The sequence below is a fragment of the Pyrus communis genome, chromosome 6 (assembly GCF_963583255.1).
Source record: "Pyrus communis chromosome 6, drPyrComm1.1, whole genome shotgun sequence".
Lineage (NCBI taxonomy): Eukaryota > Viridiplantae > Streptophyta > Magnoliopsida > Rosales > Rosaceae > Pyrus > Pyrus communis.
The window spans coordinates 25,884,213-25,908,311 of record NC_084808.1 but is presented as its reverse complement, the minus strand read 5'-3'; the positions used below and the strand labels follow the sequence as shown (position 1 = coordinate 25,908,311).

The window sequence follows — 24,099 nt, the reverse complement described above, 5'->3', positions numbered from 1 at the left end:
CTACTCTGTTTCACTCCTACCCGCTTTGTCCTCCCATCTACCTCTTCCTCGCGTCTCACAACCCATTTCAAACCGAGATCCTGCAAAATCCGAAACAAAAAAGCAACAAAATTTCCCAAGGTTCCCTTTTCAGAACCAGATCCAACTCCCAAAATTCGAACCCAAATAACCCAGAAAACCAAAAAAAAATTTGCAGTGGGATGAGCTTGAAAATTTCACCCAGAAAACCCAAACCAGATCCAACCCTCATCTTCTATACCTTCGAGCCAATCACACATGCACCTCACCTCCTTCAATCTCTTTCTCGCTATGTGTTTTGATTTTAAGATTTGCAACCGATTTTGTGAGAGGAAGTGAAGAGGCAGAAGGTGGAGAGGAATGAAGAGGCATAGAGGATTTGCTTTGGAAATAAGAGGCAGATTGTCTGCCTTCTTGTTTCGGTGCCCTTCTCATCCCTTCTTATTTTGTGCGGTCACGGTTAAGCCACGTCAACATTTTATATTCCTATTACTTTTTGTCTTATTATCTTTATAAAAAATATTGACGTGGCTTAACCGTGACCGCACAAAATAGGAAGGGATGGAAAGGGCACCGAAACAGGAAGGCAGACAATCTGCCTCCTTGGAAATATCGGTCTGTTTTTCAAAAAATAAAGGTTGTTCTTCTAAAATAAAAGTAAAGGCAGCAAATGAAACATTAATTAGGTTTTTAAAAGTTAAATAACTACAAATAATATTTTAATATTTGTTGCTTTGTTGTTTTTAAACGCAAAAGTAAATAAATAATAAAAAATAATAATTAGTTTGTAGTTTAGTCCGATAGTGCACCAAACGCTTCACTAAGTTAGTCCAGCTTAGTCTAGTTTAAGCCAGTCTAGCTTAGTCCTTGAAGCTACTCCAGTCCGAGATAGTCTGGTACAACAAACGCATCCTGAGTGTTAACGATAAGGACAAAATAAATGGTAAGGTGAATAGTATCAGGATTAACTTTTTAGTGGAAAAATATGGTTTTTCGTTAAAGTAAACTGTACCGAAATCTCTTCGTTAAAGTTCCCAAAATTAAAACCCCAATAATGTGCAAAATTAGCTAAATTGCTACTTTCTCATAATTAACTTACCATATTCCAAGCATTCGGGATTACGGATACTTATCATAAAGTTATGGCATATCTAGAAACTGTTATTAAAAGATAATTTATGATTGTATATAACATAAGAAATGAACAATTAGGATATGAGATTACTTTTAAAGCATATCTAGATGAATGATTAACACAATATTAAATTACTAAATTAATCAGTGTTTGAGCGCTCACGTGTGTATATTTAAGCTTACGACGAAACTGCAATTCATTTACTTCCAAATGAACAAAATATCTTTGCAAGTGGCCCTAGCTCTACGAAAATGGTAAAGAGGAGTGTTGTCCTTACATCATAACGTGAGTTCGAATTTCGTTGGCTCCTTAATCTAACATATAATGTAACAAATTTATCGTTTTAATAAAAATCTCAAAATATTTAATCTAATTTTTTTTCTTATTTCTTATTAATTTAATAAAAAAATAAAGTAAATCCTGCTATTTTCTTCCCTACCTGCCGGAATAGTTGTAAGGAGGATTCCGGAGACTCTCAATGACACATTTAGTGCCTTGGTTCCCAAAGTTCCCAGTCCAATGTCCATGCAGACCTGTTAGCCTTGAATGCACTTATTTCTATCTCACCAAAATATGAATGTGTCCAGAAAGCGATTATGGCCTATAGGTATGCACTTCGTACGTAACGATTAATAATCATTAAAAACACTCTGCATGTGTGCAGGGAGAAAATTAACTCTTATATAAGAACCTCCAGGAAGTCATTCAGAAATAGTACTTTATGCAATGGTGTTGAACATGAGGGGTCAAGGCTAACTAGGATTGGTTAAGTTGGTTATGATCGTTCTTTTAATTAGATCAGGGTTTAAATTCGAGTTTCGTTGCCGACAATCTCTTTTAATAGACGATCTGTAAAATAAAAAAATAAGCTAAAACCCCTTCTATAAATTCTTAAAGACACTTGTGATATTGCCCTAATCCTAATATGGAATAGCCGCTCCGCCCCTAAACTTTTAACAAACACACAAGATGAGGGGTAAAGTAGTTAAAAAGTTTATGTTCAGGTGATAAAATTACCACCCTCAAGTTATAAAAAGGAATACTTTAGATGCGATCTTTAATTTTTAACATTCTTTGATTAAAACCTTAATAATATTCAAAGTTTGAGCAAAGTCCCTTGACTTTGAACACCTCATTATATTACAATTAATAATTATATTTTTATAGTTTTGACATTAATTGTTTGATATTTTATGAGATTTATAATCCTATAAATTTAAAATCCCGCATTATAATACTATTAGAAACGCTTACAATAAACAAATTCAAACATTTTGATTGAATAAATGGATAAAAACTAAGTAAAAATAAGAAATAATGAATGGCAAAAGAATGTATCCATAGTGTTAAAAGAAATTGGTACATTTTACAAAAAAAATTGGTACATTTCACACATAACAAAGTGGTACATTAATAAAGAAGAATGGGTACATTATAAATAAATTAGGGTACAAATAAAAAATTAAAAAATTATGAGTACAAATGAATTTTTAAAAAATATAGGCACTAAAAAAAATTAATACATGGGTACAAAATAAAACTAAAAAGAAAATACTACAGATTTAAAAAAATGTTGCAAATTAAAAGTGGGTACAAACTAAAAATATAAATATGTAATACAAAGTTTAGGCATAAAACATAAATATACCATATGTAATTTTTCTATCATTGATTAAATATACAATGTCACGTGATGGTATACACATGGGTACAAACACAAATAAAACTTTATAAAATATGGGCACAAAAAGAAACTAATATATGAGTACAAATTAAAAATAGGTACAAACTAAAAAAAAAATATAGAAAAACTAATGAAAATGACTTGAAAACTTTGAATTTTAATGATAAGGACAAAATAAAGGGTATAAAAATATATAATGTATTAGGATTGACTTTTTAGTATAAAAATATGGTTTTTTGTTAAAGTAAACAGTATCGCGGGCTTTTTATTAAAACTTCCTAAAAATATATGATAAAAAATTTAGCCATAAATATAAATATACTAATTGTAACATTTTTAACACTAAAGGAATATATTTTAAAATAAAAATATTTTATTATTCAAATAATTAATGATGTTATTAATATCCAAAGCCTTTGATCAAAAATTGAAAATGAATAAGATTTTAATCAATGCAGTATCAAAAAGAAAGATATAAACCTAATTTCTCCAGCTATGAATCAGCCGTTGAACTCGATCTCGTAGCAGTTTTCGAAGTCATGGCGATTTTGAGTGGGTTGAAATGAGACGACGAGATTCTGAGGAGGATGAGAGGGATGGTTGTGGGTGCAATGGTGTTGGTCGACGTTGAGTGAGAGTGGAGAGATCTTAAAAGATGACAAATAAGAAGAATGAGAGAACCCAGAAACGTTTTGATAACAACACGAAGAACCCGGAAAAGTATGTTAATTTAATTTTAAATTTAAATTGATAAATAAGTTAAAGTTGTAATTTTTTTTATTTTTATTATTGTCAGTAAATGTGAGCTTTGCACTTTTTAAAATCATCATTTAACGATCAATATAACAAATTGATTAACGGTCGTATGATATTGGTACTTCTCATGCTAAACCCAAAACACGAATTGCCAGAAGTATCAAATGGAAATGGAACGAAAAGTTGATGGGATAAAAAATAATTTACCCAACCTCATTTTTTTTTTGTTGTTGTTGTTTTATTTGAGATGGATTCATGTTATCTTTTTCATTTAGGACCGTCGACACTACTGCGTGGCAGACAATTTATGTTGATGCAACTGGAGCATGCAATAGTAAGTGGGATCAGGATCCTCTTCTGATATAAGAATAAGGGTCCTTCTGATCAAGGAATGTGAATCGTTAGATGAAAATCTAACGGCTATAAATAGGAGGATCCCTTTAAAGTTATAATAATTATAACCGTTGGATTTTCATCCAACGGCCCACATTCCTTGGTCAGGATGATCCTCATCCTTAGATCAGGAGAGGATCCTGATCCTAGTAAGTGGTCGCTAGTTTTTTAACTTGTACGTACTCGGAAATGAAGACACATGAAATAAAATAAAGAAAAACTAATAAAAATAATTTGAAAACTTTGAATTTTAATGATAAGGATAAAATAAAAAATAAAATGAATAGTATCAGGTTTGACTTTTTAGTGTAAAAATGTGATTTTTCATTAAAATGAACAGTACCGTTGGTTTTTCGTTAAAACTCCCATAAAAAAAAGGGAAGAAGATGGATAAAGATGGATAAAGATCGAAGGATGGTGAGAAAGTTGGAAAGATATAAATAAAAAAAGGAAGTGTTATTAACATTCTAAAAATTTTATTCTATACTTATCACAAATGTATTTTCTTTTCTAATATAGAAAGTTTAGAATTTAGAATAAGATTTTTGAAGTACTAATAACAATTCGTATAAAAATAAACAAAAACAAAATCTTTCAACATTATTTTTGTAGCTACCCATTAAATTCAGATTCACTCTAAATCTCTGTGCCCAAAGTTTAAGGATTTTGAAATCTACACTACTTGATTTCGATTATACAGTCACAATTAGCCTATTCTACTGGTTCACCTCACAAAACTCCAAAACCAACTTCGAAATCTAGACCCCTCGTGCCCTTAAATAAAGGGCGGTTTTTTATTTTTTAGCAACGATAGATATATCATTAGAGGGCAGAGGCCAAACCAACTTCAAAACACAGCGAAAGAAGGTACAAAAGCAGTCCTTAGAACCAAGAGCGAAGCTGCAGAGGCGCAACCGGAAATCTAATCTTGGAGCGGTGGTTTCGCCCCTTTGATCCCACCGGAAATGATGAAATGCTGTCTGTTTCTGGGTTTTCCTACTGCTGCACCCAGGGTTCTAATTCTTTTTGAAAAAACCAGGCCGGCGTTTTGGTCCTGGTTAAATTTTTCTTTTAAAATCCTTCTGGGACGACGTCGTTCTATTAAAAATAAATAAATTATTTAAGCAGGGACCAGTCGTCTGTCATATCCCCTGTTTTCCAGTTTCCTCTTTAATTTGGGCCCGCCACATTTCGGTTTTAACTCCACCATCTTCTCTTTTGCTGACTTTTTGTTTGTATTATCCTTTTTTTTTTTTAAGTTTTAATATCCTCTTCATTTTCCCTATTCCACCATCTTCCTCTTTCTCAATTGTATTCCATATAAAAATATTTACTTAAAACTTCTAAATAGCAGATCACTTGATAATGCAGTTTAATGATATTTTTTTTACTTGTAAGTAAAAAAGTCTTAAGTTCAATTATTATGAAAAATAAATTTGAACCACATTATTATGACTAGCCTGGTGTGAAGTTTAACTCATTCCTCCTTAAGATAAATAATATTGTTCATTAATAATAATAAAAAAAACTCCCAAATAACGTGTAAACATTTTGTTATCCTTTTTCAAAAACTAACATAAGTATTGTTCAATGTTTATTTATAGAATATAGTACATTTATTAAGTGCAATAGGCTACGTCCCAGCCCGCCATTCAGCTAGTACCTAACGTCTTTTAGAACATTAGTTTGTATCGATAAATTATGAACAATGTTATTATTGTCTACTCGGATTTGGTTGTCTACATTTTTGAGATATTTTACCCGTTTAAGTTTCGCGCCTCCCCCTGACGATTCCTGGTTTCCCCACTGCTCAGAACAAAGGTATAAAACCAAACTACGAAAGGCCCTCATAAAGGAGATCAACGATGAAAAACGGCGGACTATCAAACCATTCGCAGTGCCAATACTCAGGTTATAGCGGACAAGACAATGAGCAACGGTGTTGGGTTGATGATGAATTCAAATGATGTGGTTGTCCACACATCTTTAATGATTGTAGGGAGCAATATTTCGTATCCTCCACGATATATTCAATAACTGTTTAACTGGCGTGCAACTTATGTCTTGCATGTGCAATTTAATTCACGTACAACTTTAGTTCTTAATGCCTCTTTGAGGATTTCCTCTCTCCCATTTTTGGCACGTTTTTCTTTGACAAAAAAGGAGAAGCTACCATAAAATGTGATGGGTAAAAAGCAGACAGTTGATATAAATGGCCAGAATTGATAATTATTTGTCGCAGAATATAATGCATAGCGTTGAAACATCATTTATGAACATATACCAAAGGTAGGTACATGTTCCACCATATGTATCACACTTTACATTTGTGGGACAATGCCACACGTCACATTTTGGATCAAGTGGACTTACTTCCGTCTAATGCATGTGCTAAAATATACAAAAATAAGTAATGTTATTCATACCATATTTTTGTATAACATTTCTATACCATCTTAGGTAGCATCTGATATGAACAGTCATATTATTTGAAAAATTTGCAAAACTCAAGTAAAATGAAGGAGAAAGACTCCTCATATACCACAATCATCATTTAATTAACTAGTTTTTCTTAATTATTAGTTTATTAAATAAGAAACTAAATTTAAAAATCTGATTAATTCAAATGATGTAGTTGTCTACATCAAATGCCACTTAAAAAGATATAAAAATATGATATATATAAACATAGTATGAATATTATTACTCTACAAAGATTTATTTGTATGGAAATAAATTATACATTTACTGTAGCGGTTGTGCTCAACTTGCGTGTGAACAGACTTTAGAAAAGGACTCTCCATTTCTTTTAAAAAGTGGGAGTTGTTGGGGGGTCAAATCATATCGAATTCGATTTGAACTGTTTATTTTTTTAAGTTGTATTTTGATAGGGATTTTTACTACATGTAAAAGTAGGAATAAAAATACTTAAAATACTTGCAAAAGTACTAGATAATTGCAATATAGTTAGCTCTAGTAAGGTCATTTTCCACAGAAATTGAATGAAAAATTTATGTCAAATCAAATCTTAATTAATTACTTAAAACATAATTTTTGAAAAAAATTGATTTTGTGATTTCAAATAATAAAAACGAATTTAAGAGAAATAATTAAATAAATTGGTAAAATAACATAAACTAAAAGAAAACAGCTTTTAAAAATTAAATTTTGAAAGCATTAGGATTCCGTCGTCATCTTAACAATCCTATGTCGTTCTTCTAATTACTTATGACTTACACATGAATATTTGAAGGTTAGGTTTTCTTAATATATGCCTACTTGGAACCCCAACATAGAGCATATATCAAACATGCAATCTGTCTGTGATATTCAGATTAAATCTAAACATGCAAGACTCATTAAGCTTTGTGAAACCTTTTGAAAGGCCATGCAACCCTTAAGACGTGGTATTTATTTTAAGTGAACTTGCATATATGAACCACAAGAAGCCTTCATCAATTTCAGGGACCGACCTCCAACCAAAATTGCATCAAATTACTTTTCTAAACATCCTAATGGTGATCAAGCATCAAGACAATTAGATAGCTTAAACTGGTGATTAATAATTCAAAACTGCATGCATAATATCATAAGCAAATTAAAAAGAAACTACATATTCTTACTAAGGCTCATGGCCTCGCCCTAGCAAAAAAAAGAATTAGTTACGAACAATCATAAAACAAAAGGAATTTTATTGAAAAATATAAAAATGATAGAAAACACCTTCAAATATAAATCTCAAAATTTATGTGTTCTTCTCTTCTCTCCCCAAAAACCCTAATGATTAAAAAGTCTTATTTATACAACTATACAATTAAAATACTTACAAGAAAAGGTCTTCTAAAAACTAGGAAACATAATAAGTTACGAGAAACTAGGAAACATAATCCTAATCAAATACGGGAAATCTGTCCAGCCACAAATTAGCCATGTTTCTAAATCTTTAGGGCTTCAAAACAGGCCTAAAGCGACATGAATTAAAGCTTGAGATGTGCTGAACATAATTGCAGAAGGCTTTGAACCCACAAGACATCATCTTGGACTTTAAAAAGCCCAAATAAGCCTCAAACGTCACTTTGACAGCATTGGGCGTTGCTCCTTTATTTCATTACCATAAATAAACCGCATGGTACAAAATCTGAAACTTTGACATGAATAAGTTCAGAGACACACGAATATCCTCCAATTGAAATCACTCCAAAATTCATCTGGTTGGCCACTTTTTGCTTAAGAGGAAGTCGAATGTCCTACATTAGAAATATAATTCAAAGTATCAAAATTCTTATAAAATAACTAATAAATTAATACTAAGATTAGGGTAAAATACATAATATAATATCTAGTCATCACACCTCATATATCATTCTTGCCAAATATTAGTCAAATCGGAAATATTTAAGGTATCTAATTGAGTTCAAAGAAGTTGACGAAAACTATGTTTTAAGAAATATTGAAATTTCATCGTAATAATTTAATGGGCAAATGAATTCAAATTGAATTGAATTTTTTTCAAGGATGATGTATGAATCGAGACTTACAAAATAGACGGTTTAGACTGTTGAAGTTCGTTGTGGAGTGGGTCTCACACACCTAATCTCCATTCTTTGAAAGAAAAAAAATATATATATATCTCTTTGCTTAAAGAACTTGTATATATGAATACTCTACGTATGTATGATGTATCTTTCCAACGGCAAGTTCTTTTTATTGGTTAAGGGATGAGCTTGGAGGACATTACAATGAAATTTTATAAGTTATGGGAAGTGATTTCCGTTTACTCTCTCTATTCTTTTGCACACGTGCGGGAAGAAAAAGAGTGATGAGTAATGTCACAATAGTTCTGGTGAGCAGGTGAGCAAAGTAATGAATGGTGGTTCTATTTCTCATTACATGTTTACTTTGGCAGTCGGCAATCACAACGGTTAATGATGGTTGGTTGCTTTTGCTTCTTCATCTATGATCTTTCTAACCTTTCAGTTGATTTAGTTTGAAGAATCAATGGGAAGAACAGTGGATTATATGTATGGGATGATAATAAATTGGAATCAGAAAGTAATAAATGGGAATGATACTAGGTTGTTTAAGTATAAGGTAAACTACCCTTCTGTGACAAAAGAAAAATGAAATAAACCACCCCTTCCTAATCGAAATGACACATGATTGTTTAGGTGCCGATTACAAGTTTTTAATCTGTGTTACTTATTTTTCTGATTCCTTAGGTGGTACTACGTACACACATGAATCAAGGTCATGAACTATATGATACGTGGCTGTTTAGGTATGTGATAATCATACCCCACAGTTATCTTATACCTAATTGTTCACGTATGAGATATATAACCGATTTTAACGTAAGGACAAATTCTATTTTGATTCCTTATGTGACAATAAAGGCGAAATTTTGTAAGGAGAGAAATGATACTTATACTTCGCATACGAATTCGAATCAATTTCAGATAAAAAGAGTGTTTAGAAATAGAGAATCCTGCAATTTGTCGAAACTTCTCATACTAGACCCATAACACGAATTGCCTAGGACCGAGGAGGAAAGAACCCTTTCCACAGTGCTCTTCAACCTTCAACTTTGACGGTCTTCACCAGACAATCGTACGAATTGTTATACATAATCTTCCCTTCCTTGCTCCGCCACTGATTCATCATTCTCGTCTTTTACCACATCGGCTGGACAACTCAAAGAAGTTGCCAGAAGGCCTTACGTGATCGACGCCAAACTATGGGCGGATATGTTGTCCTCAGAAACCCCATTTTCGAACACAAAACGTTCTGCTGATCATAACAAGCCAATTGTCCCATGTTCACCAAGAATGCTCTTTGGACATTAGGGAAAACCGCTTTCCAAAGTCCCCCAAAGCCTTCTATGCTAGAGTTTGAATAGAAAATGTGGGGTATTGTTGGAAACCTGTGTTATGTGGGACTGCCAGTCCCACATTGCCCATTCACCTTTTACAACAACTCTTTATAAGTGAGTTCACTCACTTATAGTTTGAATTGAATTGGGCCAAAGCCATGGACCAGCCTTAGACTTGGAGAGTTTGGGTGTATATATTAAATGTCAAAGATGGGCCTTGGGCCTTGGGGCTCGGATGGACAAAAAACCCAAGTATCATTTTTACGTTTTTGATCTTTTCATTCAGTTTTTTTTTTTCTTTCTGAAATGATAAAACCGATCAGTTATGAACGGTTTCAACTGCTCATTTATGAACAGTTTCAACTGCTCGTTTATGCCATTATATATGGCTGTCGGATCAGAAACAAGACATATCCTTTCCATCATATTCTTCACAGTTTACAGAGAAACACAACAACCAATTCGCCAAGAATCCGAGTTCGAGTGCAAGAACTTGGATTAGATAGTTGTATCCTGCAAGATAGATGTCCAAGGACTGCTGCACTGGTGTAGGGACGAATTTCTGTCTTAGGAGATTGCTTCTGCAAGCCTCTATCTGCAAGAAACAAGTCAGTGATTTGTGATTTTATATATAATCTCATTAAGTGTTTATGTTCTAATATATTGTGTTTGTCGTTGAATTTTCCATTCGAAATAAAACTGTGCAAATTGTTATATAATATACACTTGACGTTTGATTGGTTCTAACATTCTACTCGTACGATCTTGTTCAAAACATCGAAACACCCCGAATACCTAGCCTGCTTGCATCCTTACCTTAACAAGATCTGCAGGGCTTGCCACCAACTGCACTACTAGCAGTAAACAGAAGTATATACCATTACTTCCGAATCATTTACAGAATTTAAAACGAAATAAAATCAATTAGCCTACTCAATTACTTCAAACTGTCTACCTTAATGTACGTATTGTGTAATCATTCTATAGATACATTTTGGAGAGAGCAGCATGCAGAAATGCGAAATTATGCCGAATGATCTGATTGATTCTGAGAGGAATAACAGCAATATTAAAGCAACCACAGCTTAGCCATTAACAGATGACTAGTTATTTTATTGATTCCACTAAATTCGGGTGGATTTCTTAGGAACTGAACTGGGAGATGAAGGGGTTTCCATGGACAATTTTGATGCTACAAGCATCTTTTCAAATTTTTGGCCTCAAATCCAGGTAATGAATTGTTTCCTTGGTAATATCATTTATTTGAAATTTTTGATAGAGGGATTTGAAATATCTTTATAGGGTAAATAGCCAAAATGGTCCATAAGATTTGCATAACACATCATTTTGATCCCTGAAATTGTCTACTATCCATCATTTTGGTCCTTCCACTAAAAACTCCGTTAAGTGTCCTGGAGCTCTTGCCAGAAGTTTGGGTAATTTTTAAAACTTTGTAACTTAATCATTTCTTAACCAAATTTGACTCATAATATATCAAAATGAAGATAGGAAAGTGTACAAAAAGATTATACTTATTTGGAAGCTCAATGGTTGCTGGAGATAGCCGAAAAATAGCCTGAAATGTGATTGGTCCGTGAAAAAACTAGAAAACTCGCCGGAAACTGGGCAAACTTAAAACATTGTTCTTCAACACTCAACAAAATCAAGTGATTAAAAAATGAAAAGCATACTTCTCGACGAGACAAAGACAATGGTACCTTTTTCGATGGCTAACTCACCGTGGTATGGCTGGAAAACGGCTTGAAATTGGCTAACTTGAGACCAAGATAGCTAATTTTGAGCCGTGTTCCAGCCAAACCACTGATATTTAGCTATCAATAAAGGTACCATTCTCTTCATCTCATTGAGAAGTATGATTTTTTTTTTGAATCACTCAATTTCGTTGAGTATTGAAGAAGTTATGAACATTTAAAGTTTACCTAGTTTCCGGCGAGTTTTTCATTTTTCCCGCGGACCAGTCACCTTTGAGTCTATGTTCTGGCCATCACCGGCAACCATTGGGATTCCAAATAGGTATAATCTTGTTGTACACTTTCCTATCTTCATTTTGATATATTATGGGTCGAATTTGGTTGAGAAACGATTGAGTTACGAAACTTTGAAAATTGCACAAACTTCCGGCCAAGGGCTCCGCGACACTTAGCGGAAGGACCAAAATGATGGATAGTGGACAATCTCAAAGACCATTTCTATTGATTTTCAATCTCAGGGACCAAAGTGATTTTAAATTTCAGGATGAGTCCCTCAATGTACCTGGGCCTGTTGACAAACTACTATCTGATTATGCAAAGAGGTTTAATGAAATCAAGACACCTCGTAAGCTACTATGGAAGAAAAGTCTTGGTACTGTCAAGGTATGGTGATTGCATAATGTCATTTCATGCCCTTTTCTATTAGGAGGTTTTTGACCTGCTTACTGTTTCTTTATTTTCTGAATCACTGAATCGACGTTAACAACATGCATGGTGGTTGGTGTTGTTTTAGTTGGAGTTGCAATTTGACGAAGAGCAGTGCAATTCATGGTTGCTTCCGTACAAGCAGCAATTATAATGCATTCGTTACCTACTTTTTGCTATATTTATATTTTCTACTTTCAGCTGGACTTCTAAGGATCTTGCAGTTGCAATTTGGGTTCCAGTAGACGTACTTAATCGCAGGGTTAATTTCTGGATAAGCAAGGTATGCTTGATAAACTCATGCTTTCATGTTTCATAATTTACTTCTCGTCATTCAATACAAAAATAGATAGAGTGAGGGGGCGTTTGTTTGCCCTCACTAAGTTGGATTGGACTGGACTAGACTAGCTATTAGTCCAATACTGTGTTTGTTCCATGCTGGGACTAACATTAATGAGACTAAAGAGGACTAGCATGGACAAAACCCTTCACTAAGAGGTCTTAGCGAGACCCCCCAATAACCATTGGACTAGCTAAGACTATCCTCTCTTTCTCATCCTCGCCATGCTCAACGACCACTCCCGACAGACTCCTCATCATCTCCGGTCACCTAGATCAATCATTAACTTTCCGACTCTCTTTCAGATCCATTTCACAACCAACTTTCATATAAAATATACCAAATTGAAGATGGGAGTGACAAGATTACGATTTTACCTGAATCAAGGCTAAAATGTGATCGAATGTGCCCGGAAAATGGCCTGGAAGTCTCGGCCTGTTTGGACTTCTTCAAATCCATGACAGATTCGAGCATTCAAAGCTAAGATCTCGGTCCAGGGATGGTGATGAATTTTTTGGCGGTGCTAACTTCATCCAATTTAACGAGGGTTGGCCGAAAAACACATCGGAAAACCTGCAACTCGTCGGGAAAATTGAAGCCATGAGGTTCCGTTCGAACAACGCATAACTAGAGAGGGAGGGAGGATAGAGAAATAGAGACTGGAATCAATAAGGAGTTTGACCAGGAATGAGAAAGAGACATGAATTGAGGGGTCTAAAAGGAAAAAAAGAGGGAGAGTGTGGGACGATGAGAGAAAAGGAAAAGAGTGGGACGGAAATGGTAGGAAAAGATGGAGAAAAAGATAAGATCATAATAAAATATTAATAATTTATATATTAAATAATATAATATTAGAATTTGTTATTATCCAGCTTCTTAGTCCAATACTGCACCAAAGGCTTCACTAAGTTAGTCCAGTTTAGTCTAGTCTAAGCCAGTCCAGCTTAGTCCTTGAAGCTAATCCAGTCCGAGATAGTCCGGCGCAACAAACGCCCCCTGAGAGTATTAGAAACTCTGGATGCCGCACCAGTGGTTTGTTTAGATGGATTCGTACCTGTTACCGATTGAAGTTTTGAGATTTGGAAGTCAAGAGGAAAGTTCATACACTAGTCTCTTTTTTCCTACTGAAGGGAAATCTTGCAAAATCGCTTGGAGCAGAGCAGATTCTGAAGACCACGTGTTTACACTGGTAAAAAGGGTGATAACAATGGGAGCATTGTGGATCTTGTAGCTGGTGATGAGGAGGGAGAGAGCTCTGTAGCTTCCGTAGAGGATCAACTGCGCAAGGGAATGACTGTGTATGAGGTATGATGTGTTCGAGATTGCTAATCTCGCTTCCCCGAATGTGTTTTCATCTGTAATATTAGGGCCTTGTTAAAATATTTCTGACGAAAAACTAAAGGAAAGTTAATAAAATATGTTTGAAAACTTTGAGTTTTAAGTGAACAGTACCATGATTGACTTTTTAGTGTAAAAATATGTTTTTTGTTAAAGTGAACAGTACCGAGATCTTTTCGTTAAAGTAAGAGGGCGAAATTATCGCTTATGATACTATCTTCTAAAATAGTGCTGGATAATTTGTTTCTGCAAAGCTGTTTCTAATTTATCTCCATACACATTCCTGCAGATGTTCTGCATAGCGGATCCACCTTACGACAAGACTCTCCTGCAGCTACAGAGTTTCTTACCGGGTCTAGTCTCCGACGAGTAGTTAGAACTAAGAGATGGAATGCACTTCATGTAAAAGCAATTACTAAACAGAATTGCAATGTATTCAGAAAAAATGAAACCCTCATAGCCGCCGCTCCTTGCTCCGGTTTGGGGACGGCGGCAACCCAACCCCAAGCCGAGTATTTTGTGCATGCGCGGGAGGATATGTGGTTTAGTCGTTCGCACCAATAATTTTTCGTTTGAGATCAAACATTTTTGCATGTGGTCCAACATCCTAAGGGATAGGGTGTTGCGTTTCCACCTATGCATCTTAGATTCGAAACTACCCCTCCACTAAATTTTTGTAACAGTTTCAAACCCTCCCCTTACCTTTAGTAATAAATTAAAGTCACTAACTTAGTACTACGGTCTAGTGGTATTCCTCTGCACTTATAAGTGAGATATCTAAAGTTCAAGTCTTGCCAAATGCGAATTTGAACAACATTATTGTTAATATTTTAGTTTAGATAATATCGCTTTTCAAAAAAAAAACAAAAAATTTTTTTTTTTGCATATGGTTCAATATTTTAGTAGATAGAATGTTGAATATCTTGTATCCCGAGTTCAAAACTCTTATTTCCCCCATACTAGTTTCCAATCCTTTCCTCACCTTAATAATAATAAAAGTTTCCGTTTGCAATCTTAACGACGTTCTGCTTTTTTTGCTGGCTATATTTTACGACCTGGTCAAGACCGACATATCCGTTTAACGTTACAAAAAATGCAGAATAAAAAAAGGCAATGTGACCGTTACATAATCCCAAATTCAAAAACTACATCGAAACGAAACCCTCACCCAAAAAAAAAAAGAACCGAAATTCAGATAGATGAGAGAAGAAGCTCAAGAGCAGGATCAACTGGCAATGGCGACAGCAGAAGAGCAACTGCAGCAGCTCCGGTCCAAAGCCACGGAGCTCCTCCTCCGAGAAGAATGGCAGGAGTCCGTACAAGCATACTCTCACTTCATCACCCTCTGCCAATCCCACATCTCAAATTTCCCTCAAAACCCCGACCCCGATCATCTGCCCAAGCTCCGAAAATCCCTCTGCCTTGCCCTCTCCAACCGGGCCGAAGCGCGATCCAGGCTCCGAGATTTCGCTGAAGCATTGAGGGATTGCGATCGGGCATTGGAAATCGAGAGGGCCCATTTCAAGACTCTTGTCTGCAAAGGCAAGATCTTGCTGAATCTGAACAGGTATTCCATGGCGCTGGACTACTTTCGAACAGCTCAGCTCGACCCGCAGGCTAACGGGAGCTCTGTGGACCTCGATGGGTACTTGCAGAAGTCCAAGAAGCTCGAGCTGATGTCGAGAACTGGAGCCTTTGATCTCTCTGAATGGGTTGTTAACGGGTTTCGTGGGAAGCCTCTGGAACCGGCTGAGTACATTGGTGCAGTGCAGATCAAGAAATCGGAGATTAGAGGGCGTGGACTGTTTGTGACGAAGAACATTGACGCCGGAACTTTGGTGCTGGTCACGAAAGCGGTTGCTACAGAGAGAGGAATTTTTCCTGGTCAAGATTTGGATGAGAATACACAATTGGTCATGTGGAAGAACTTCACTGAAAAAGTGATGCATTCCGTGGCTAAATGTTCGAGAATCCGCAATTTGATTAGTACATTGTCGAGTGGGGAAGATGAGGATGAGCTTGAGGTCCCTGAGATCAATCGCTTTAAGCCCGAGGCGGAGCACAATGGCGGCTACGATAATGAGAATGAGCATGATGCGAGCAGGATGTTGAGCATATTGGATGTCAATTCACTTGTTGAGGATGCAATTTCTTCCAAGGTTTTGGGGAAGAACAACGATTACTACGGTGTTGGGCTGTGGGTGCTGGCTTCATTCATCAACCATTCATGTGTTCCGAATGCAAGACGTATGCATATAGGAGATTATGTAATGGTTCATGCTTCTAGAGATGTCAAGGCCGGGGAGGAGATAACATTTGCATATTTTGATGTGCTTTCGTCGTTGGAAAAGCGCAACGAAGGTAGCAAGACATGGGGTTTTAGATGTAACTGCAAGAGGTGCAAGTTTGAGGAGAAACTGTATTCTAGAGAAGACTTGAGAGAGATTGAGATGGGTCTCGAAAGAGGGATGGATGCCGGCGCAGCAGTTTACAAGCTGGAGGAAGGCATGAGGAGGTGGATGGTGAAGGAAAGGGAGAAAGGGTACTTGAGAGCATCGTTTTGGGAAGCATGCTCTCAGGCTTATGACTCAGAGAAGTCGGCAAAGGGGTGGGCAAGACGCATACCGCCAATGGAGACAGTGGTTGATAGCGTTGTGGAAGCGGTGGGAAGTGACGAGAGGGTGCTGAAGATGGTGGCGGAGAAGTTGAAGAGACGTGGTGGAGGAATGGTGGAAATGGAGAGAGCTATGAAGTTGGGAAGAGGGGTGTATGGGAAAGTAGTGAAAAAGCAAGCAATGAAGACTCTTCTTGGTTTAGGCATTCTTTAATTAAAGCTATTAACTAATAGCCTAAATTTTCAATCTTTATATTTTCTTGTATTAGCAAATAATCCACTGATGATCTGATTTCTTGTTCAACCAATGCAATTTTTTTATTTTTCAACAAGTCGATATTTTGAACTACTCCAATTTGGGAGCAGATGACGACATTTTCGTCAATGGCGCGTGGCTTGAAGCTAATATACCAGAAAATAGCTTTGGAATTGCTTTTACAGCAAATAAACACCCCGGAAAACCAGATCGAATTGTAGATCAGGAGATCAGTTTCTTCTTCTTCTTCTTCTTCTTCTCCTCCTCCTCCTCTGGTCTTTCATCATCAATCCTGTTCTGGCTCGAAAAATTGCATGAAACCAGGGATACAGCCCGAAGCCGAAGAAAGCTTTGCAGAATATGTAGCAACAAGAAAACAGACTCCTAATGATTGCCAAGTCATAAAGGTCATGCTAACATCCATCAAAACTACCTCCAACAGAAGAAAGAATTCCAGAAATTACCTTCCAGACAGGCGTAAAGCAGCTAGCAGCCCAGCAAATTACGCACAGCAGAGCAGCCAAGGAGCCAGCTTTCGCATCCAGACAGGCGTAAAACACCAAATAGACTAAAGCCAACAAGAGGCCAACGTTGAAATTCATAACAACATGGTCTCCCAACACTGAAAACCCGAAATGCAGCATCTTCCGCAATCAATAACATTTATGTATGACAAGGAGCTCTAGTTCATAATGCACCTACAAACAAATTGGATACATTTCTTATACTATGGGAACGTAGAAGCATCGTTCTAATGTAAAACGAAACAAAACTTTCAAATAACTGGAACAAGCGAACGTTATTATACGAACATAACTTGGCAAGAAATATTAGAAAATTCCCATTCGTTCTAAACAGAAACAAAAGAGAGCACTGGGAAAAATTATATTAATAATCAATGAAAAAGAAATCTCTTTGTTCTAATGCAGAATGGAGAAAGGTTTATCAAGCCTCAGTTGAAGTCCTTCAATCTTTTCTTAAGCGTATCAATTGATTTCTTACGAGCACTTTGCTTGGTATTCCTGTTTGAAAGGCTCCCAAAAATACCATCAGCAGAATCCTTGAATTTCTCGCAGATACTAGCCACCTTTTTATAATCCAAAGCATTGTAGTTTTTCTCCCTTATCACTGGATTCATGAAGTTCTCTGGCTGACTGCTTGACAAAAGGTTTATCAGTTGTCGTGCTTCTATCAAGCAACCTCTAAAACTACCTTCTTTGTAAATTTCGCTCAAGCCGGTACTGTGAAACCTCTCGTCTGCAAAATTCTCCAACATCTTCAAATCGTAGTTGATACCCATAACTGCATTAGCATTGAACCTCTTGACGCTATCACTTAGAAAAGTCGACACTATAGTGTTAGAAATGTGTTCGAGAGCCCCACTTCCGACCTTGTATAAAGCATCCAAAGGTAAAATTTGTTGTGCTGTCGACATAAGAGTATCGAGGTAAATAACAACTTCATTTATACACTCATTTCCATTCTGTGGCATTTCCTCCATAGTCCAATTGATATTCTCTGTAAGTGCCATGAACTCATCCAACTTAGTGTTTACAAACTTCAGCAAAGCAAGATAAGCTTCATCCCTTGAAGTCTTTAGAACCACCTTAGCAGTTAAACTAGCTTGAGGCCTCTCAACTGAACGGATTGGGATCCGACATAGTTGGGCTGCATGACGAAGAAAATAGTCACAAGCTCTTTCAAGTACCGATATGTTTGCAGCAATCTGCATCGCTTGAGAGACACCAATGTTACCGCTTTGAATTGTATTAAGTATCACCTCATTTAAGACATCAATCAAGAGTTTGTCCAGATACTTCCTCACAACATCATAATAATTAGTATGTGCCCCATGAGACAAGTAATCAACAGACCCTTTGATGAATGATCTGACAATTCGGCAGGTATCAGGTACTGCAGAGGAGAATGGTGCAATATATGGAAAAGCCGGTATTATATCTGATGTCTGGAGATTGAATGACAGGACATTACTTTCGTAGTCAGTGTCCTTTTTCAAGACCATCTGCTCATAGGTATCATTGGCAATAACATTTGCGATTTGTTTCCGACACTCTTCTGAAAGAAGCTCGTGGTATTTCTTTCGGCTCTTGTCAAGCGTCTCAAGAAGTGGTCCCACTTCATATCCATATTGTCTAAGAGTAGAGCCAAGAAGAGTCACATAATCCTTTACCAAAAGAAGATGGGTTGCAGAATTCATAAGGGAGAATTGTTCCTCTACCAGAGATTTCATTTTCGCTAAAGCTGTGTCCCACATTGTTTCAACTTGCTCGGCTAACAGCAGGCCCCCAGCAGTCCTCAATACACGATCCTCCACTATGAAGTATCCAGCAATTTGAGCCAAAAAAGTTTGGTAGGATTCAACAAAAGGCTGTGCTGAAGAGATCTGCAAGTCCGAATTAAGCTGCAGCAATCGATTTCTGTAGTAATATTCCCAAAACTGCTCTTGGATTCCAAGGCAACTTTGGATGTGATATGCCCTGTATAGAGGAGTCAAATCAACCTTCAAAATAGATTCTTCAACAATCTCTTCAACATCTAAAGTATATGCGAAATCTCCCAGCCCCGAAATATTCTGTTCCTCAACTACCCTTTGGAGTTCGAGAATTTCCTCAGCCTTCTGACGGGCAGATGCAGCATGGCCTATTGCGGTTTGTCCAATATCCTTTGCAGAACTCCTTATGTGAACCAGCCATTCATTGAATTGACTGGTTACTTTCTTCTCAATGTGCAATTTAATGATCGGAATTCTCTTCTCTATGACCATTCTTAGTGTCCTAACAGGAATATTCTGCAAGTAATTTTTCTCAATCAAATCCAAAGTCTTCAATGCCGGGTAAAACTGGCCTTCGGAAATGTGTTTATTAAACTTAACACAGAGCTCCAACACCTGTACACAGTTCTTGGACATTTTGATAGCTTCCGTCACATTCTTTTTTATTGAATAAGATTCAAGAAGCTCCTCGAGTTTAATCAGCAAAGCGCTCCCGACCTCTTGCAACTTGAAATTATCACTAGAGAGCTGGCCTTTGAGCTCTTCGGCGTCAACCAACACACCACGAAGCTCATCAACTGCAAGAATGAATTCCTCATAATGAGTCTTGCAGAGCTCCTCAATTTCGACTTCCTTCTTTTTTACAACATGCTTGAGCTGGTGGAGGAGTGATTCTGGCCTCCCCATCTCAAATGCATGCCGGACAATAGGACCGAGGTCATCTCCATTCCCAATCAATGTAGCAAGAACCAAGTCCTCACCAGTATCCCCATTCTCTGTAGGAATTCTTCTCCTCGCTTTTGACTCCATTATTCTGAAAGAAACAACAAAAAACAAACAAAACACTTTTAAATCAAATTACACACAACGAGAACAGAATTAAGTAAAAATTTAAGCTGAACAAAACACACAAGCAAATTTATACCTTACTCATCCTAATTAAAACAGAACATAATCATTTCTCATAACCTAATACATACATATCCATAACAGATTAAGGGGATTACAATGCACATTCTTAGAAAAAATCCAGGTGGGTTGCCCGAAGAAGGCGAAAATATTTGCCTATAACCCAATTAACCCTAATTAAGTTACCCATTTACTGCTCAGAAAAATAATCAGCAAAAAAGGAGAATTTGGGGGCGAAATGCACCTGAAAAAACAACCAAAAAATCAATAAAAATGGAAACTTTTTCTCTTAATATGTTAGAGGAGCATTCTAAATCACACTAATATCGGCATTATTTACGCCTTCACAGCCTAAAAATGGTGGAAAATTGAAACATCAGTAAGAAAAAGCAAGATAAAAACAACCCAGAAAAGGAAACAAACCAAGAATTCAATCGATCAATTCAAAAAACAGAAGGAAAAAACATAGAATAAAAAACCCAGATGTATTTTCGACAAAATGCGAAAGCTTTGATTGTTAAAAGGGATAACTTACAGAGAGAAGCTGTTTATTTTCTTCTTCCTCCAAATCTAAAGAGAAAATGCGATTATTCCAATGGAATTATTTGAAAAAAAAAAAAAAAAAAACGAAAAGCCTTTACTTTTCCTGTTTATTCTGTTGTTTATTTTCCATTTCGAAATGGATTATGCTTTTCTGCGTGCAATTGTTCGAGCTGGGAATTTGGCATTCCGCAACAAAGTTTTTAACTTTTTTCATCTTTTTGCGATGCTGCCTATGCGAGTGAGGCGGAGGCCGGAGTCTTTCGTCCATGGAGATTTTCGCGCACTCGGTTTCTTATTGGCGAGTGAAAGAGAAGACGGGCCCACCCTTTCTGGGTCCCACTCCCATTTGAACAACCTCAATTCTCTGCTGGGTTCAAATGTTTATTTTACCCTTACACAAAAGTTAAAAAGATGAAAATTTTCAAGGACTACAATGTCACTAAATCATTTTTTTCATTCCGTTTAGAAGTGTTTTTAAAATAAGTAAAAATATTTTTAGTAAAATTGATTTTAGATTTCAAAAGCATTTCAAGTATTTTAAAAAAAAAAATCACATATGTGCTTCTTGTAAAAAAGATCTTTCAAATGCTTTTTCAAGATCTACTTAGATTATTACTAAAAATTGGCTTTAAAATTTTTTTTACTAAAAACGTTTTCAGTCAACTTAAAAGCACTCTCCACACAAATAATTAAAAAGTATACACTACGTGAGATTTTGTATTTGAACTCTCCTCCTTTTATATGACTTGTCTTGAAAAAAGTTTACTCTATTTCTTCGTATGATCGTCTAACGATAATGACGTAAGTGATCTTAAAACTAACAGTTAAAAATCCAATACTAATCTAAGAAGTGGTTCCAAACTAATCTGAAATCTTGGTCTCTTGATCCTGACTTGTGTAAGTGTATTACACAAGTGCACAAATGGGTGCAAGTGTAACAAGTCAAGAGAATAGTTCAACAATTGGCTTAGTGATTGTGTTCCGCTAAGGAATAAGGAGGTTTCGTGCTGAAGAACAAAGTCTCATATCGAAAACTTCACAAGATAAGTTATAATTTATATTGAATAGTTTCACTTTTAATTGCACTGATTCCTTCACATGGCGGGATGTCGGGTTATGCAACTAGTACAATTAGTAGAGCACTGGCCCAAGTGCTTCGCAAAAACATTTATATTATGGGATAGGCACGAGCGCACTTTATCCATTCTCTAAGTTGGTGACTCCTCTTGGCTTGTTTTATTACAAAATGCTTAACATAATCATAAAAGTTTTGGATAAACCTAAATCCCAAAGTTTATGGAGCTTAATTATGCTTATGGCTAGATTACAAAATGGATGTGACATGGTTCGTCAAAAGTCATTAGCCACCAACCAAAGAAAACTAATGAGAGACCAATAGTTTATTCAAGTTTTAGTTGCATATGCCAGGCACAAGCCATGGCTTAATTACCTCGTCAAACCTAAAACCCACAACACACGTGTTTAGTATATTATCAATATACTAAAATTCAGTTCAAAAACCAATGTTCACCAGCAGTAAATGACGAAAATGGACCTCAACAAACTGCACGCCCCTGTTGTTTCTCCTCCTTGGCACAGTAAAATGACGCATTTGTCCATGTTGGCCATAAGTCCATCGTCATCCAAGCGTCTGCTTCGACTACATCTTCTCGTTTTTTCCTTCCGTTTCTGCTTCTTTCTCACACAAATCTCTGCTTATGTTACTCTCGCACTCGTCTTTTTGTCGCTCCCAAATCTAAGTTTCTTTCTCTCACGGAATGTATATTATATATTTATATGTACGCATCATTACCTGATTTACTTTGTTTAAGTTAATTACGAACGAGCTCTTGTTATATTAATATCTATTTTTTCAATGTTGACAATGTCTCACGATCGAAATCATCATCCCATCCACGCTAATAATTCTTTGATTGTAAAAACTTGATACAAAATTACGTTTTTATAATGATAGTTACAAATCTCAGATCGATAAATTGACAAAATAAATGGCAATATATAATGCCTATTTTTATTCTCAATACCACTTATACCTTTTGAATAAATGGAGTTACACATGCCTCTTCCATCGTTATCCTCTAATATTTTCAATACAAAAAATATACATAGAGGATTATGATGCCAACTAATCACGGTTATGATTAATAAGTTCTCATTAGTCATTATTTTACTCATAATAATACAATCCACCTGGCACCAACTACCCCCTCCCCTTGCATGCTTAATGGAAACGAGCCAAAATAGACTATTTAATTTATCTCGTTGAAATGCTCATGAGATTAGCTCAAAACATTCCTGCCACGTGGTCAGTTTAACGTTAATCTTGAGGAGTGAGGATCCTTGCCGAATCATTCAGAAATCTTCCAATTATATTCGTTCATCCTACATCGTACGATCAGTTTTTATCAAGTATTGTTTATATTCAATTTCAAATTAAAAAAATTACAATGATTTCTGAATACACGATGTACGATGAACGGATGTGATTAGAGGATTTATTGAGGATCCTCCTGGAATCTTAAGAAACCAAACATGCCATTCACGTGACATTTAAAAATTCTTATGTATGTTCAAGAAAATTGAAGCAATGTTCTTTCAACTTTAATCCAATTGAAGTAATAGGCTCAACTAAAAATTTGTGATCGTTGGACCCTTAACTTATCAAAACGTACAAATATGATCATTTTTGTCAAATCCATTATAACTTCCGTCGAAATGAGTCACTTATCATGCACGCGAGGCTAAATGAAGGAGCAATATGGGAAACTAAATGATAAAAATTGAAGAAATAGTTCTTCAACTTTAACTCAATTGGAGCAATGATCCATCAGCTTTAAAACAATTCTACAAATGGTACTTCCAACATCTCTTAATTTGACGGATGTTCTAACGAAATTAACAAAAAAACCTATAACTACACATTTTAATGAATCAAAAGAACACTAATTGCAGATTTAAAATTGGAGTCATAGCCACAATTTTCATTTAGATGCTTAGGGACTCTGAAATAGTATATCTTAATAAAATCCGTTAGATGCTTAGGGACTCCGAAATAGTATATCTTTATAATATCCGAAGTAGAATACTCGAGAAAGTGTCGTCAAAAATAAGAATTTTTTCATCCGATCCGAAGCCTGAAAACTAAAAAAGTGTGGGAGAAGTAAAAAGGGGGTGTGTGGATATCACATCTTTTTTTATTGTAATCGGAATACGAATAGTATACCACGTGTTTTTATAAAAGTGATAAAAAAATTTATTTTTTAAGTTATTAACTTTTTAACACACATATCATAT

General features: G+C 35.8%; 2 protein-coding genes and 1 pseudogene across 3 annotated transcripts; 1 reads left to right on the top strand and 2 right to left on the bottom strand.

The window, feature by feature from the left end:
- LOC137736317 (mitochondrial uncoupling protein 3-like) lies at positions 1-11,874 on the bottom strand (annotated as a pseudogene).
- A 3,223-nt stretch (positions 11,875-15,097) lies between these two features.
- LOC137736522 (methyltransferase FGSG_00040-like) lies at positions 15,098-16,944 on the top strand. The gene has a single exon (XM_068475781.1). The coding sequence runs from the start codon at positions 15,150-15,152 to the stop codon at positions 16,776-16,778; it is 1,629 nt and encodes a 542-aa protein (XP_068331882.1). The 5' UTR covers positions 15,098-15,149; the 3' UTR covers positions 16,779-16,944.
- Positions 16,945-17,609: 665 nt separating this feature from the next.
- LOC137738090 (exocyst complex component SEC15A-like) lies at positions 17,610-20,959 on the bottom strand. 2 transcript variants are annotated; one of them, XM_068477694.1, is made up of 3 exons: positions 20,777-20,959; positions 20,428-20,485; positions 17,610-20,146 (listed from the first exon to the last, which is right to left on the bottom strand). In XM_068477694.1, the coding sequence occupies exon 3, from the start codon at positions 20,140-20,142 to the stop codon at positions 17,773-17,775; it is 2,370 nt and encodes a 789-aa protein (XP_068333795.1). In that variant the 5' UTR covers positions 20,143-20,146; positions 20,428-20,485; positions 20,777-20,959; the 3' UTR covers positions 17,610-17,772. The 2 variants fall into 2 exon arrangements, with proteins under 2 accessions (XP_068333795.1, XP_068333793.1); XM_068477692.1 differs by lacking the exon at positions 20,428-20,485.
- Between the last annotated feature and the right edge of the window lie 3,140 nt (positions 20,960-24,099).

Bases quoted from the DNA above. Each gene is read 5' to 3' on its own strand.
- LOC137736522 (XM_068475781.1), top strand. From the start codon at position 15,150: ATGAGAGAAGAAGCTCAAGAGCAGGATCAACTGGCAATGGCGACAGCA.
- LOC137738090 (XM_068477694.1), bottom strand. From the start codon at position 20,142: ATGGAGTCAAAAGCGAGGAGAAGAATTCCTACAGAGAATGGGGATACT.